Source organism: Convolutriloba macropyga, chromosome 5 (genome assembly GCF_964194025.1).
Source record: "Convolutriloba macropyga chromosome 5, txConMacr16.3, whole genome shotgun sequence".
Classification (NCBI taxonomy): Eukaryota; Metazoa; Xenacoelomorpha; order Acoela; family Convolutidae; genus Convolutriloba; species Convolutriloba macropyga.
This window is the reverse complement of record NC_134472.1, coordinates 24,594,668-24,611,434: the sequence shown is the minus strand read 5'-3', so window position 1 is coordinate 24,611,434 and position 16,767 is coordinate 24,594,668. Positions and strand designations below refer to the sequence as shown.

At 34.7% G+C, this 16,767-nt stretch overlaps 1 protein-coding gene across 1 annotated transcript in view; it reads right to left on the bottom strand.

The window, feature by feature from the left end:
- Positions 1 to 13,607, bottom strand: part of LOC142339895 (protein disulfide-isomerase 1-like) — a 34,012-nt gene extending 20,405 nt beyond the window's left edge. Inside the window, exons 1-2 of the mRNA XM_075390227.1 lie at positions 13,321 to 13,607; positions 4,121 to 4,360 (exon numbers count right to left, since the gene is read on the bottom strand). Of these exons, the coding sequence (XP_075246342.1) occupies positions 4,121 to 4,360; positions 13,321 to 13,507 (427 nt within the window). The 5' untranslated portion in view covers positions 13,508 to 13,607. The remainder of the gene's footprint in view (positions 1 to 4,120; positions 4,361 to 13,320) is intronic.
- Between the last annotated feature and the right edge of the window lie 3,160 nt (positions 13,608 to 16,767).

Below are 16,767 nucleotides of genomic sequence, written 5' to 3'. Positions count from 1 at the left end.
ACAAACAAAAATTCAATTAAAACTTGCCAGAGAACGCGGTTGAAGCCGTAACGCCATATTTTGGACCTCAAAAGATGTTTGATTGCGCCTTTGTCAGACACCGATAATGTACTATGTGGTCTTTGTTTAATGAGACCAGGTAACAAGTAGACAAAAAAGAAAAAGGGCAAAAGAAAGTAATACTTTTGATTTTTTTCTAAACAAAGTTACTTCCAAAGTCATGAAAGCTATTAATTACAAAACAAAATATAAAAATAAGTTCGTTTGTTTGTTCAAGAGAAGCCCTTGAGACTATCCAGAGTAAGCAATTATCTAGAGTAAGTCTTGCGTCTACAAAAAGAACGTCAATGATGACAAAAATCAAATTATTTTACTTTTTGTGAAAAATCGTGTCGAAGCCAGTAAGGTCATAATGAATTCTTTCCAAATTTTTGTTTTGTGACACTAAGTTTTTTGACAGCTCGCTTTGACACCAATAAGGTCATATTTGACCTGTAATTAACAAGACTAGGTATCCGAAACACAATAAAAAGAACAAAATTGCGAAAATCTAAAGTTTTTTTATTTTGGAAATCAACTGTTTTCAAAGTCATGAATTCCATGAGTTATCGACTAATATCAGAATATTGGCTCATCTAATCTTTTTTAAAAAGCCAATGAAACCTGTCATTATAAAGGAAATTCCCTTCGACTAAAAACACGATTTTAAAAAAAAACAGTTAATTACAAAAACAAAAAATTCAATTAAAGTCTTCAAGAAAGAAGTATCGACGCCACTAAAAGTATAGACTTTATTTTCCAGGATTTGAATATGTTCAATTTTGTTGTATTGTGAAGGCCATTATTGTCATATGAGAACTGTAAATATTGTGATATTGTGACAACATTAGAAAACGAGAAAAGATGGCAAATATCTGAAAATAAAAAAATCTGAAGTCTAGTTGTATCAAAGCCAGAAAACAATAACTTAAGGCTTAAAACAGCAATTTTGAATGAATCTTAAATCACTTAAAGGAGAAGCTTTTGTTGTTTATTAAGAAAAAAAACAGAGGAAAAGTTCTTTAAGCCACAATTTATTTAAAAATCAAGTATCATTAGAAATCCGAACAACCATAAACTTTCAAGTAAAATAATAAACGCATTTTTATTGACAAGGTCTGTTCTTTGTTTAATATAAAAAAATCAATTTATTAAAAAAAGACGGACTGATTACAATCCGAATTTTTTTTTTGGATTGTAAGAGTCCAAGATTGGTCTAAAACCAGCCCTGCTAATGCTTATTGTCCAATAGGAACACTTAATTTTATTAATGTTAAAGATATAAATAATTTGTTAGTTAAAAACTAAAAAATAGCTTCTGCGTTTTTGGTAATCAAAGAGTTAAGTTAGCAAAAAAAGGCAAATTTCTAATTACAGAGCACTCTCAACGAAATTAGAAGTAGGAATAGCCACTCTATGAGTCTAAAAAGATTTTAGTGGTGCTTTTTGGGGGTGTACTTCCGGCAAATGCAATCAAAGTGGACTAAAGAAGCTTATTACGTGCTGTTTTTGATGAAAAGGCTGAATTTTGAAATACTTAGCCCGAAATTTCGACAAAAAAATTAAATAAAAAAAATCAACATTACGTTTTTGTATTTTATGACAGAATCAACAGCCCGATTTATAAAAATTTTAACAAATTTTTGCAAAATTGTCGAATGTTTAGGCAAAAATTCCGGAAAATGTGAATAAAAACAACGGAATTCACTATTACTTTTCTCAGAAGTTTAAACATCGATAACTCCCTGTATAAAATGAAAATAAAAAAATTTTATAATTTCATGTTCTTCGCTGGACGAGATTTCTAATGATACCAGTCTCAACTTTCTACGATTAATATATTGATTGTCGAAAATTGTCTGAACGAAAAAAATCATTTGAGTATGTAGTTCCTCCCCGGGTCGAGGCCGAATGGTTATCTTGTAAGAACTTACCAGGCAGAAACTTACCAGTCGATGCATCGCCTTGCAAATTTTTCTTCCAAAAACTTGCAATTTCTTACAAGTTAACCATTTGATTTACAAGTTCTTACAAGTTAACCATTCGCATTACAAGGCTCTTACAAATCAACCATTCGACGTAAAAGTTACATCCAAGTTAATCATCAGCACACACACCACACATCACACACACACACACACACACCATCCACGCAGACACCCACGCGCACACGTACATACACGCACACACACACGCGCACATTCACACATACACACACATACGCACTAAACCGTAAATAAAACGTTGCAATACATGAATGTAAACGGATGTTTGGAAAAAATATAATCTGGAAAGTGTGAATTAAATTATGAAAAAGGTGAAAATATGAAGAGCAACTCAATTATTTTGAGAAACCACTCACATACTAATTTGAAAATTCAATCAAAGTCAATTTTCTTGGAACATTTTAAAGAAACTGATCGTGAGGTATTAATTGAGATCTACAGTTTTTTAATGGAATTGCAAAAGGAACTCTTTTGATTTGATAAAATTCAAAAAAAAACATTTTGTTTTCTTAGATCGAATTGTATTATGTTATCCAAACAGAGCAACTAACTCCCACGCGTTTTCTATGGCAAATAATTGAATGTTAAACTGAATTAACCAATCACAGTTGTGCTCGAACTGAGTGAACTTGCAAGAAACTTAAAAGTTAGCCAATCGCCTTGCAAGTTTTTACATGTTAGCCATTCGACTTACAAGTTCTTACAAGTTAACCGTTTGACTTGCAAGTTCTTACAAATTAACCATTCGGTATCGACCCGGGTCCCTCTCAAGAGGGGTCGGAACAATTATTGTTGTCACTGCAGTGACTAGAATAACTAATTACAGATCCGGGATTTTTATTGCGTTGAATGTGCCAGCAAAGTTAAAGCTTAATTTTGCACTGATAATGGTCACATGCTATAGTAATGTGAGATATGGGCCGTCTTCTATATTTTACAAACATCCTAATCATGAAACGGATGTTTGTAAAATATAAAGGATAGCAACATATCTCACATGACTATAGCATATGACCATTATCAGTGCAAAATTAAGCATTAACTTTGCCGGCACATTCAATGCAATAAAAAGATTTTGTTCTCGCCCGGGTTGAGACCGAACGGTTTACTTGTAAGAACTTGCAAGTTTCATGCGAAAGATGGTTAACTTTAAAGATTTTGCAAGTTTCTTGCAAAAGAGGGTTAACTTGTAAGAACTTGCAAGTAGAATGGCTAACTTGTAAAAACTTGCAAGGCGAATGGCCAAATTGTAAGAACTTGCAAGGCGAATGGCTTACTTGTAAGTTTCTTGCAAGTTCATTCCGGTCGAGCTCAACTCTTATTGGTTAATTTAATTTAACATTCAGTCATTTAACGTAGAAAGCGCGCGGGAGTTAGTTGCTCTGTTTGGATAACTTAATATAATTCGACCTAAGTAGACAATATGATTACTTTTTGAATTTGTATCAATTCAAGAGAGTTCCTTTTGCAATTCCATTAAAAAAAAGTAGATCTCAATTATCTTCTTCAAGATCGCTCTTTTAAAAATGTTCCCAAAATATTGACTTTGATTAATTTTTCAAGGTCATATGTCAGTATTCTCTCAAAAAAATTTAATGGCCCTTCTTTTTTTAACCTTTTTTTACACTTCAATTCACACAATTCTATTTTTTCCAAACATCCGTTTACCTTCATGTCATGCAACGTTTTATTTACGGTTTGGTGCGTATCTTTGTGTATGTGTGTTTGTGCGTGTGTGTGAGCATGTGTATGTGTAAATTCGTGTGTATATGTGCGTGTATTTGAGTGTGTAAGTGTGCGTGTATGTGTGTGTGTTTGTGCGAATGGTTATTTTGTAAGTAACTTGTAAGTCGAATGGTTAAATTGTAAGCGCCTTGTAAGTCGAATGGTTAACTTGTAAGAACTTGCAAGTCAAATGGCAAACTTGTAAGAACTTGCAAGTTTTGGAAGAAAAACTTGCAAGGCGATGCATCGCCTTGTAAGTTTCTGCCAGAAACTTGCAAGTTCTTACAAGATAACCATTCGGCCTCGACCCGGGCGGGGTTATGAGGAGGAAAGTGGTCTCACTTTTGTACCTGATATCATATGACGACGTCCCTCAACATATATATGGACATTCATTGGTCCATACAGTCCTCGGTTCTTGAAGTAGGTACCCTCACTGTGTCCATACACTACTGCCACTTGCAATTGGAGGTAGTCTGGGCTCTTTTCATTCCGTTTGGCAACTTGTTCAGCAGCTGATCTGAAATCCTCCTGGAACTCTGCACATTTGCTGTACCGCTCATAGCTGGTGTTGAAACACTGTTCACTTACTAAAACGTACATTGTTGTCACATAATTAAACAGTTAAACAAACAGTGACCAAAACAGATAAGTTAAGCTTGAAGAAAAAAAATAGAAAAATTGTTTGCTGTAAATCATGTTTTTTTCCGTGAATTATTGGGATAATCGCGTGAAAATTTTTAAAGTTGGTCAAATTCACCTGGAGTATGTCACCTCTTTCAAAGACTTTCTCGTTTGCTTTCTCGAGTTTTTTGACAGAAATAGTTATGCGAAGTCCATGTTCGTAGAAAATAACATACAGCCCACATTTCTGTTCAACCTTCGAATAGAAGAAAAAGGCTTCTTGCGTTCCGAGCAAACTTCTGGAAGATTGCCTGATCGAAATAAGGTTAATATTAAATCGTAGTCAAATATTGGTATTGAGTAGGTTACACTCGCATCACACTATTATTTATTAATTAACATTATATCATTAATCTATTAGTTAATTCTGCGTGTTATTTAATACTTTTGACTTGGACTGCTTAACTGTCTCAACACACTTCAAATACTTTTCTCATACTTTCATAATTAGTTATCATCGCTATGATTTAGACGGTATTTAATTGTCCTGCAATTTCACTAGGTCCTACACCTAAGAGCGTTCATCTTCCAAAGGAGCCCGTTTGCGAAAATTATTCATGTTTTTAATCCAGCCAGCATCGACCATTGATTGCGTGAGAAAGACTAGAAACAAGCAACTCGTAATACACTGGCAAAATAAATGGGTTAAACCTGGGTCGAATGTCCTCCCTAAAATTCTCCTATTTTGTTGTAAGAGTGGAGAGTAATTTGTTTATGGGGGGTAAATTGATGTAAGAGTGTGGGGTATTTTTTTTCAGAGGGGATAAAATGATGTAAGAGTTGGGCTACAATGGGAGGACTTTTGAGGAATTAACCCCCCCCCTGACTAAAATTGCAACGTAAGAGTGGGCTGCAATGGGCTGGAATGGGAGGACTTTTGAAGAATTATCCTCCCTGACTAGATTTCCATGTAAGAGTGGGCTGAAAGGGGCTGAAATGGGAGGAAATTTGAGGAATTACCCTCCCTGACTAAAATTGCCAGGTATAAGTGGGCTTCAATGGGCAGCAATGGGAGGACTTTTGAGGAACTAGCCTCCTGACTGAAATTGCCATTTCAGAGAACTGCAATGGTCTGCAACGGAAGGACATTTGAGCAATTACCTACCCTGACTAAAATTGCATGTAAGAGTTGGCTGCAATGGGCTGCAATAGGAGTAGGAATTAAAATGGTGTACGAGTGAAGGGGTAATTTGTTCAGAGGGATAAAATGATGTCAGAGGTGGGCCGCCAAGGGGGGTAAAATGCTGTAAGCGTTAGGAGTATTTGTTCAGAGGGTGTAAAATGAGGTAAGAGTTGAGCTGCCAAGGGGGGTAAAGTGGTTTAAGAGTTTGGGGGTAATTTGTTCTGAGGGTGTAAAATGATGTAAGAGTGATGGGGTAATTTGTTGAGAGGAGGCAATTCTAACCGGTATTATTTTTTATATATATATATATATATATATATATATATATATATATATATACCGTCAAGAGGGTAAGATTGTTTAAGAGTGAGGAGGTGATTTGTCCAGAGGGGGTAAAATGCTGTAAGAGTAGGGCTGCAATGGTGGGATATTTTAGGAAAATGCAGCTCCAAACTCTTACGTCATTTTGGGCTTCATTAGTCTTACAAAGGGGATAAAATGGTGTAAGAGTCAGGGGGTTAAATACAAATTAACCCCACACTCTTACATTTTTTGGGTCTGTGAAGGGGGGTAAAATGAGGTAGGAGTTTGGGGGTAATGGAGGAATTACCCCCGAACTCTTACATCATTTTACCCCCTTTGACAGACCAAAAACATGTAAGAGTGGGGGTTAATTTGTTTTTTACCCCTCACTCTTACACCATTTTACCCCCCATTGGAAGCCTAATGCAGCCCAAAAAGACGTAAGAGTTTTGAGCTGCAATTTCCTAGAAGTCTTCCCATTGCAGCCCCACTCTTACCTCATTTTGGGCGGGAAAATTCGACCCGGGAAATGAAATAGGTATAACGTGTGGTGATAAAATATTGGATCCGACAAAAGAAAAGGCATCAGATGAGTCAGCATTGAGACTAAGAGAGGATTCATTTAGACATAAATCAAAGAAAAAAGCAAAGAGAAAACTAAAGTACTTAAAAATATGCACATCTGTTTCAGTAGAAAGCCGCGAGATCTTCCTGTTAATCATAATAATTTACAACTTGACAAAAAACAATTTTTAACAAAAAAAATAATGATATTCAAACTAAATTTGAAGATCAATTGCTGTCAAAAAGATACAGCCAGGAATTTAAATTATACCACCCACGAAAGCCAATCGGTCTTATCATTAATTATCATAATTATTAAGACTGCGGACAAAAATACAACGTATATTCAAAGATGAAAAGTATAATTAACATTTTTAACTTCAAAGTGGTTCAATTTTTGCATTAGCTATCAATATAAAAAATTAAAACAGATTCTTTTATTTTCTTTATTTACCTAGAAAATTTGAATATTGAGGTTAAATGGCATTACGGCAAAAAAAGAATGATCAGAACTGAAAACTTTTTAATATTATAGATCAGAATCAACTTCTGGGAAAAAAAACTAATTGTGGTAATAGATCACAATATCAATAACCTTCAGTTTTGAAACGAAAACAATTTAATGTGAGCAATAAAGTATAAAATGAAAACGGTTTATAGGATTGTTTTGATCGCGTTAGAAGTCAATGAGATTTCGGAGATTTTGCCAGTATTGCGAATCAATAACAATATTAACAACAAGAGAAAAAACACAGAGTCTCAAAGTCAAAGAAATCATCATTTGCCATCAAAAACAAAATCAGACAGCAGTGCCTATTCACCAATAGAGCAAATGCGCCTTCCTTCTCATAGTTTGCCCGAAATTATTAAGAAAAAAAGCCAAAACAGAAGTAAAATGACCGCGCATAAAAAATTATATATAAAATTGTATAGAGAGTTGTAAGAAAAAAGGTTAGGTTATATAGTATATTAAAGTCCATATCTGTATAAATTTAAAAGTAACAAGTGAACCAATAATAGCTTTTTTTATGGCTTCATGGCTGCTAGAACAAGGAAACGTTGAGAATAATAAGAATTTGAGTAAATTTTAACAAAATTTGGCCAAAATTGACCGTGAATTTGATCAAAATCACTGTTATGTCAAGTGTGTTCAAAAATTGAAAGTTTGATAGCTCTATAAAAAGACTAAGATTTATTTTTTTTCTACGCTTGATGGTTTTCCTAATGATACCACGTACAACTCAATATATCGATAAGCCAAAAGAAAACCAATTGACGATATAGAATCCCCCACAACCACTGAGTGTGGGTGGGGTCGAAAAAATAAACATTTTGAAAGAAGGGGGAGATAAATACAGTAGCAAAAATTTTAGAGAACGTTTGTGCCTTTTTAATCTTTTATGTGAGATAAGAATGCAATATAATCATAATTAAAAATTAGTGCTCAAATTTGTTTTCTTCTGACTGTTTTTCTTGGAGCTCAAAAATTTTCCTTGTTGCTCGCTTTTCTCCTGGAACAAAAAATGTTTTGCTTTAACCTGACAGCTATTTATGGTATTATTTGCTCACTGTTCAAAAACTGATTCTTGTAAATTTTGCTCACTATCAACTAAGTTTGCCACGATTAATTGCAGCGTAAAAATATCACACGGGGTCGAGGTTTTCGCTAAAAGTTTTGTGGGAAATGCGCTGTCAGCCGCTGAAATAAGATTTCAGCTAATAAACCATGCATAATTATCCGCTTAATGTGACTTTTAAACAAGATTTTTATGTATTTTCCCATTACTAGGATAATTATGTAAGAATTAATTGCAGAAAAAGGTTTTTTTTTCAGCGGCTGTCAGAGCATTTTTTACATAAGTTTCAATAATATCTTCACGTATCTTACACAATTTCAGCTCTTATTTTACGCGTTTTCAACTCTCATCTTACGCTTTCCTTAGAAAATTTGGATTTGTTTACTTCTTTTTTGCTTCTATACATAGAGAAGCAGCACTGGATTGAGACTAAATAGCATTGCACCAGAGCAGTCTAACGTAAAATCTGTCTGAAATCAGCCAAACGACCTAAAAATTTTGCCATTTTTTAATAAAAAAACACTTATCCCTGCTGGACTATATAGCCAAATTACTTGAATGAAGGAAAGTAGGCAGTTAAGGTACATTTGTTGTCCTGCCATCAGATAAGTTGAAAGTGCGACACTTTTCAGTAGTTCTGTTTTTCAAAAAGATGAACCATCATTTCCAAAAACAAAGCGGATTTTTGATTTGTTAATGGCTCTTCAGAATTAAAAAGAGGATAGACCGTAAATTGTGACCACTCTATAAGTATGAGTGATCAAAAAAACTGGAAGTAAAAATTTTCTGTAAAGAATCTACTGAAAGCACAGAAATTCTCCCGTTTTCAAAAGTGCTGAATTTATGTAACCCTGTGTTTAACTTTGAAGTGTTGACTTCTTGAACAGATTGTGTTGAATGATTGCTGAAATTTTGCACGAAATATGCTGATTTTATAAAAGGAATGTGCTGAAAGCACTAAATATCTCAAGTTTTCTCAAATGCTGAATTTATGCAGGAAATGAGTTGAAATTAAAGTGTTGAGTTGTGCAAGGGATGTGCTGAAAGCGCTGTAGTTCGCACGTTTTCTGAAGTGCTGATTTTATGAACGAAATATGCTGAATTGTGAATGGTTGATTTTTGAAAGAAATGCGCTAATTTTATTTATGGAATGTGCTGAAAGCGCTGAAATGTGCTGAAATTTTGTAAGAAATATGCTGAAAATTTGAAGTGTTTAAATTAGGTAGTTTATTTGTTTTAAGTTGTGCTGAGTTTTTGCAAAAAAAGTGCTGGTTTTTTGTGTACCGATTATGCTGAAAGTGCTGAATTCTAGAATCATGGAAGTGCTGAAATTATGTAAGAGATGCGCAGAGAAAGGAGCTGAAAATTTTGTAAGAAATGTGTTGACAAGTGTTGAAAATATTTTTATTCAGCACAATCAGCGTCAACAGTTCTACTGTCAATACATTCAACTTATTCCTTGCATATTTTCAGCATATTCAGCGCATTTTTTATAATGAATTTGGGTGTCAGAGCATTATTTCATATTTTTCATCAATATCTTTACGTATCTAACACAATTTCAGCTCTTATTTTACGCATTTTCAACTCTCATCTTACGCTTTCCTTGGAAAATTTGGAATTTCTTACTTCTTTTCTGCTTCTATACATACAGAAGCAGCACTGGATTGAGACTAGATAGCATTGCTCCTTAGCAGTCTAATGTAAGGTCAGCTTGAATTCAGCCAAAAGACCAAAAAATTTTCCCAACTTCTAAAATAAAACAGTTATCGCAGCTGGAGTATAAAACCAAAATACTTGATTGAAGATAAGTAGGCAGTGTAACTAAATAAGTTGTCCTACCATCAGATAAGATTAAAGTGCGACTCTTTTCAGTTGTTCTGCTTTTCAAAATTATGAACCACCATTTCAATAAAACACGCGGATTATTGATTGGCTAATGGCTCTACAGAATTGAAAAGACGACAGACCGTAAAGGATTTACAGTAAAGAATGTGTTGAAAGCACTGAAATTCTTATGTTTTCTCTAATGCTGAATTTCTGCAAGAGATGAGTTGAAATTAAAGTGTTGAATTTGTGCGAGGATTGTGCTGAAAGCGCTGAAGTTCTAACGTTTTCTGAAGTGCTGAATTTATGTAAGAATTGAGCTGAAATTTGAATTGTTGGTTTTCGGCAAGAAATGTGTTGAAAAATGCGCTCAAGTTTCGCAAGAAATATGCTCTAACTAAGTAAGGAGTGTGCTGAGGGCGCTGAATTTCTCACTTTCTTCTGAATTGCCGATTTTGTGAAAGAAGTATGCTGAACTTTGAAATGTAGGTTTTGTGCAAGAAATTTGTTGACAGGTGTGCTGAATTTTTGCAAGAAATGTGCTAACTTTATGTAAGGAACGTGCTGAAAGCACTGAAATGTTCGCTTTTTCTAATGTGCGGAAATTTTGTAAGAAATATGCTGAAAATTTGAAGTGTTGAATTTATGTAGTTTATGTGTTTTAAGTTGTGCCTATTTTCTGCAAAAAAACCTGCTGGTTTTTTTGTGTACGGATTATGCTGAAAGTTCAAGAGTTTCCAAAAAACTGAAAGTAAAACATTCCTTTAAAGAATATGATGAAAGCACAGAAATTCTGTTGCTTTCGGAATTGCTGAATTTATGTAAAACTGTGTTTAAAATTGAAGTGTTGACCTCTTGAAAACAATGTGTTGATTGATTGCTGAAATTTTGTACGAAATGTGCTGAATTTATGCAAGGAATGTGCTGAAAGCACTGAAATTCTCATGTTTTCTCTAATGATGAAGTTATGCAAGAAATGAGTTGAAATTAAAGTGTTGATATTGTGCAAGGAATGTGTTGAAAGCGCTGGAGTTCGCACGTTTTCTGAAGTGCTGAATTTATGTGAGAATTGTGCTGAAATTTCAATTGTTGAATTTCTGCAAGAAGTGTGTTGAAAAATGCGCTCAAGATTCGCGAGAGATGTGTTCAAACTATGTAAGGAATGTTCTGAAAACGCTGACGTTCTCACGTTTTCTGAATTGCAAATTTTATGAAAAAAGTAAGCTGAACTTTGTATGTTTGATATTTGAAAGAAATGTCTTGAAAGATCTGCTGAATTTTTTGAGCGAAATGTGCTTTATATTAGGAAAATGCTGAAATGTTCTCTTTTTCTAAAGGTCTGAAATTTTATAGGAAATATGCTGAAAACTCGAGTTGTTGAATTTATGTAGCTTATGTGTTTTAAGTTGTGCTAAATTTTTGCAAAAAACGTGCTGATTTTTTGTGTACGAATTATTCTGAAAATGCTGATTTCTAGAATCATGGAAGTGCTGAAATTATGTAAGAGACGTGCGGAAAAAGATGCTGAATTTTCTTATGAAGTTTGTTGACAAGTGGTGAAAATATTTTTAGTCAGCACATTCAGCGTCAACAATTCTACTGTCAATATATTCAGAGTATTACTTACATAATTTTACCACATTCAGCGCATTTCTAACGCTAAAAGTTGCTGTCAGTTCATTTTTTACATAATTTTTAGTAATGTCTTCTCGTAGCTTACACAACTTCAGCTCCTGTACGCATTTTCAACTCTCATCATACGCTTTCCTTAAAAAATTTGGATTTTTTTAACTTCTTTTTTGCTTCTAAACATATAGAAGCAGCACTGGATTGAGACTAAATATTATTGCACCAGAGCAATCAAACCTAAAATCTGCTTGAAATCAGCCAAAAGACCTAAAAATTTTGCCAATTTAAAAAAACACTTATCCCTGCTGCAGTATATAGCCAAATCACTTGAATGAAGGAAAGTAGGCAGTTTAGGTACATTTGTTGTGCTGCCATCAGATAAGATGAAAGTGCGACTCTTTTCAGTTGTTCTGTTTTTCAAAAAAATGAACCATCATTTCCAAAAATAAAGCGGATTTTTGATTGTTTAATGGCTCTTCAGAATTAAAAAGATGAAAGACCGTAAATGATGACTACTCTATAAGCAAGAGTGGTCAAAAAAACTGAAAGTAAAAATTTTTTGTAAAGAATCTACTGAAAGCACAGAAATTCTCCCGCTTTCGAGAGTGCTGAATTTATTTAAAATTGTGTTTAAATTTGAAGTGTTGAATTCTTGAAAAGAATGTGTTGAATGATTGCTGAAATTTTGTACGAAATTTGCTGAATTTACGCAAGGAATGTGCTGAAAGCACTGAAATTCTCATGTTTTCTCTAACGATGAATTTTTGCAAGAAATGAGTTGAAATTAAAGTGTTGAATTTGTGCAAGGAATGTGTTGAAAGCGCTGAAGTTCGCACGTTTTCTGAAGTGCTGAATTTATGTAAGAATTGTGCTGAAATTTCAATTGTTGAATTTCTGCAAGAAATGTGTTGAAACACGTGCTGATTTTTCGTTAGAAATGTGCTGAATTTATGTAATGAAGGTGATGAAAGCGCTGAAGTTTGCACGTTTTCTGAAGTGCTAAATTTATGTAATAATTGTGCTGAAATTTAAATTGTTGATCTTCTGTAAGAAATGTATTGAAAGAAATGTGCTCAAAATATGTAAGGAATGTGCTGAAAGCGCTGAAGTTCTCGCGTTTTCTGAATTGATGATTTTATGAAAGAAATTTGCTGAATTTTGAATGGTTGATTTTTGGAAGAGATGTGTTGAAAGCTGAGCTAAATTTTTGCAAGAAATGTGCTAACTTTATGTAAGGAATGTGCTGAAAGCGCTGAAATGTTCTCTTTTTCTAAAGTGCTGAAATTTTGTAAGAAATTTGCTGAAAATTTGAAGTGTTGAATTTATGTAATTTATGTGTTTTAAGTTGTGCTGAGTTTTTGCAAAAAACGGGCTGGTTTTTTGTGTACGGATTGTGCTGAAAGTGCTGAATTCTAGAATTATGAAAGGCTAAAATTATGTATGAGATGTGTGGAAAAAGGTGCTGAAATTTTGAAAGAAATGCGTTGACAAGTGCTAAAAATGTTTTTATTCAGCACATTCAGTGCCTACAATTCTACTGTCGATACATTCAGCATATTCCTCACATAATTTCAGCACATTCAGCGCATTTCTTACGCACTTTGCCGCTTACACCTGCTCGCATCTTGACTCGGGATGCCCAAATTGTTATTTTAAAAACCTCTTCCAAACTGTTATTTCTAACTCCAGAAATAGACACCGCTGTAGCAAATACAGAAAAGAAAACAACATATAACTCAGCATTATACCAAATTTGTTTATACAGGCTAGGACTTCGTCACGCACAATATAAGCGGCATATTTTGGACCATCGAGATATGTTTAGTTTCATGTTGTAACTCACATGTGAATACGAGAAGTGCTCCTTTGGCATTTTTCTCCAATAAATCTTCAAATTCTGTGGCAGGGATCTGAACAAAATTGCTGTCACTTTTAACTGCGTGAACAGGTAATTGATTGGATTCTAAGTTTAATACAACTATTAACAAAAGGGTTAAGTAATATTGAAATCTCAAAAATTGGCATATCATTTTTCAATTGTTTTTCGAAATTTGGCACAAAATTTTCGATAGAGCTAAAGTGAGATTACGCAAAACACGTTGCAATAACTTTCATTAACGTAAAATTGGCGCAAGTGTTTTAAATGTAAAAATTCAGATGAATAATGTAAATTTAATTTCAAAGAAGATGTTGATAATAGAGCACAAATTAAACAAATTTCCAATCTGTTGAATTTCTCCGATCTTCATATAACGCATCGAAAATTGCGGTACGTCTGGTAAACAGCAAACTGAAAAAAAGCTGAAACACGTTTCAAGTGACCGAACTGTACCGAAGTTACATATCAGTTTTCGTATTTATATTCCACTAAATTTAGTACTAAATAACAAACGCTGTTAAAGCCACATATAGTTAAGACAGAAAAGTGTGAGCTGGGAACAATTTCTTTCAACTTTGGGAGCAAAACTTATCTCAACAGAAAAAAAACGCTTCGAATCTGGATGCTAATTTTCATTCAATATTCATTGAGAAAAGAATAGGATCTAAGCCAGCCATTCAACTACAAACACTTTTTTAATCGTAAAAAAATGGTTTGCAATTCTTATCAATTTTACAATATTGTAGCAGAACACATTGAGATGTGTCCCCCCTGATGATGAGCAGATTCAAATCTAGGGAGAATAATGCAAGAAAATTCATAACTTGCAAGATTCTTGCAAGATGATTCATAACTTGCAAGATTCTTGCAAGAATCTTGTAAGATACCAATCAAGGAAAAAAAACAAGGGTACATTTGTTTTGTAATGTCAACGTTGCGTAATTATCTCCTGCTATCAGTTAGTGGTGCGAGCTGAACTTGTTGCTGCAGAGAGCTTAGTGGAAGACGACAACTTCACAAACTCGATTAAATGGGTAATTTTTTATCTGTTTCAACGATGATTCAACTTTGTTCAGGAAGCACTTTAACAGAAAATATAAAACCTTTGTTCAAAAACCTAAGCATTCTTCAAAATGATAAGCACGGTTGCTAAAAACTAATACATTCCGCTCTCTAGCTTGTTTTTGACCTCTAAAGAGTTAGCCGAATTTTTTTGACAATTTGTGCACTCAATGAGTGAGTCACATTACAGATAAATCGCAAAGCTTCTCAGTTTTCAACAGCTCATGATTCTTTTAAGTTGATGCCTATTGTGGGGTTGAAAACGGGGGAGTTTCTCACATTCTTCGCCATATTAGAGCCGTCAAAAACTTATTTTCAAGTGCGTGCGGTTGTCACTCAAGTTCCAATTCGATAAAAGTTCAAATTGACGTTCGAACTTCAGAACTTTTTTAGCTGCAACTTTTGTTATAAAATTTAAATTTACTCATATCTGTCATAGCATTTCAGAGCTGAACCATGAAAAAAAAACATCCTGAACTTTTGCGTTGAAAATCTGTTCATGTTAGATTTTTCTAATTACAGTCTGGCTGTAAAAGCTTAAGATGACTCATTCGTCCGAGCAGCCTGCACTTATTTTCTGTATTTTATATTAGCATAGCAAATTACCGCATGCTTTCAATCTGAGCATAATTAATTACCGAATTTCCTCTATCTGAGCATCTATAATTACAGCATGTCCTCTGTCTGAGCAGTTTGGTTGTACGCCACAATTATCTCTCTCTCTCTCTCTCTCTCTCTCTCTCTCTCTCTCTCTCTCTCTCTCTCTCTTTCTCCCCTTAAAACGCGGAAAAAAAGTTATATACAAACTAAAATGAAAGTTGAAAGTTCAAATGCAGCTTACATGCTTAATAATTGCAATGAATTAATTTAAAATGATGTATTTAATTAATAAATAATGTAATTATTTAGTGCAATTCAATTTCTGGTTGAAGCCCATTTTAAGTTCAGTTTGTTTCAATCCAATACATTCATTTTCACTTTTATCACTTCCTTTTGACCCCCTGATTTTGCCTGAAATTATAATCGGTGCCCTCCAGCTGTCGCCTTGCAGGTATAACGCGACAGGTGTGAGGCCAGATTTTCACCGTAGTTGTGAAACTGACCTGGCCATAAGAACATCAAACCAATCTCGGGTGTACTAAAAATAACGCACACAATTCATGTACATCTGAAATAGAGGAAAGCGAAGAAGAATCTTGAGTTCCAGATAGAAACGTCATAATTAATTGAAATAAACGACTATCTTCGGGGGAATAGCTCTCAAACTACTGATGGGGTTGATGTGAGGCGGGGGGGGGGGTGTGATGTGTTCATCTTTTTTCCAGTCCAATCTGATCAACTTATCTTCATTTTCATTTTCTAAAGGATACATGTTTTGATGGTGACAACTCCTTGGCACATATTTGTGTCTAACATTTCCTCACAAGTAATAATCGACTCATCAATGCAAAATTCGATTGCTTTTTCTGCCATTATCTCAGTAAGCAATATCTCAATCAACAACTGAACAATTCAACCGCAACATCGTAGTCAATCAACAAAGGGATTAAACAAAACAACAATCAAATTTGAAACACACCACCGATGAAGACCATTGAGTGTACTATTCAGAGACTTGAAAAAGATAAACTGAAATAGACTGATCAAAACTGGGATTGACATCCCACGGATGAAGCCCGAAGCTTTTGCTACTACCTGAACCACTACACCACAACAGATTTTGACCGACCTCCATCGACCTCCGCCACCGACATCCACCGACCTTCGTCACCGAACTCCACCGACCTCCGCCACCGACCTCCAACTCACCGAACTCCACCGACCTCCGGCACCGACCTCCGCCACCGACCTCCGTCACCGACCTCCGCCACCAACCTCCGCCACCGACCTCCGCCTCCGACCTCCGCCTCCGACCTCCGCCACCGATTCCACCCCAAAGATGTAAATGCAACTATATATGGTATAGTTGGAGCTACATTAGTTTTTGAGGGTATCGCCATTTTATGTGAAACAATCTCATCTTGTGAGAAATGTGAAACATTCTGTGCAGTGTTGACCAATAATGTAAATGAGGCTGCGAAGAAGAAGTGCAGACTTGGATGTTTTGTAATGGAGTATGGGCTGACTGGCAAAAGTGTTTATACTGCTATTTATGCCCTACAGTAATGGTTACAATTGAAAGTCAATGGTACAAGGCTGAAACTCACTGTGAGCAAGATCCGGGTAGCTGATATTTAAAGTCCACTTTGAAAACGTTTGCCAACAATGAGATGTCACAGATGTGATCGACAGTAAAAAAATGAATGCTCTTTGAAAAAGTGAGAAGGTTTTATCGGCATAACAAAGTTC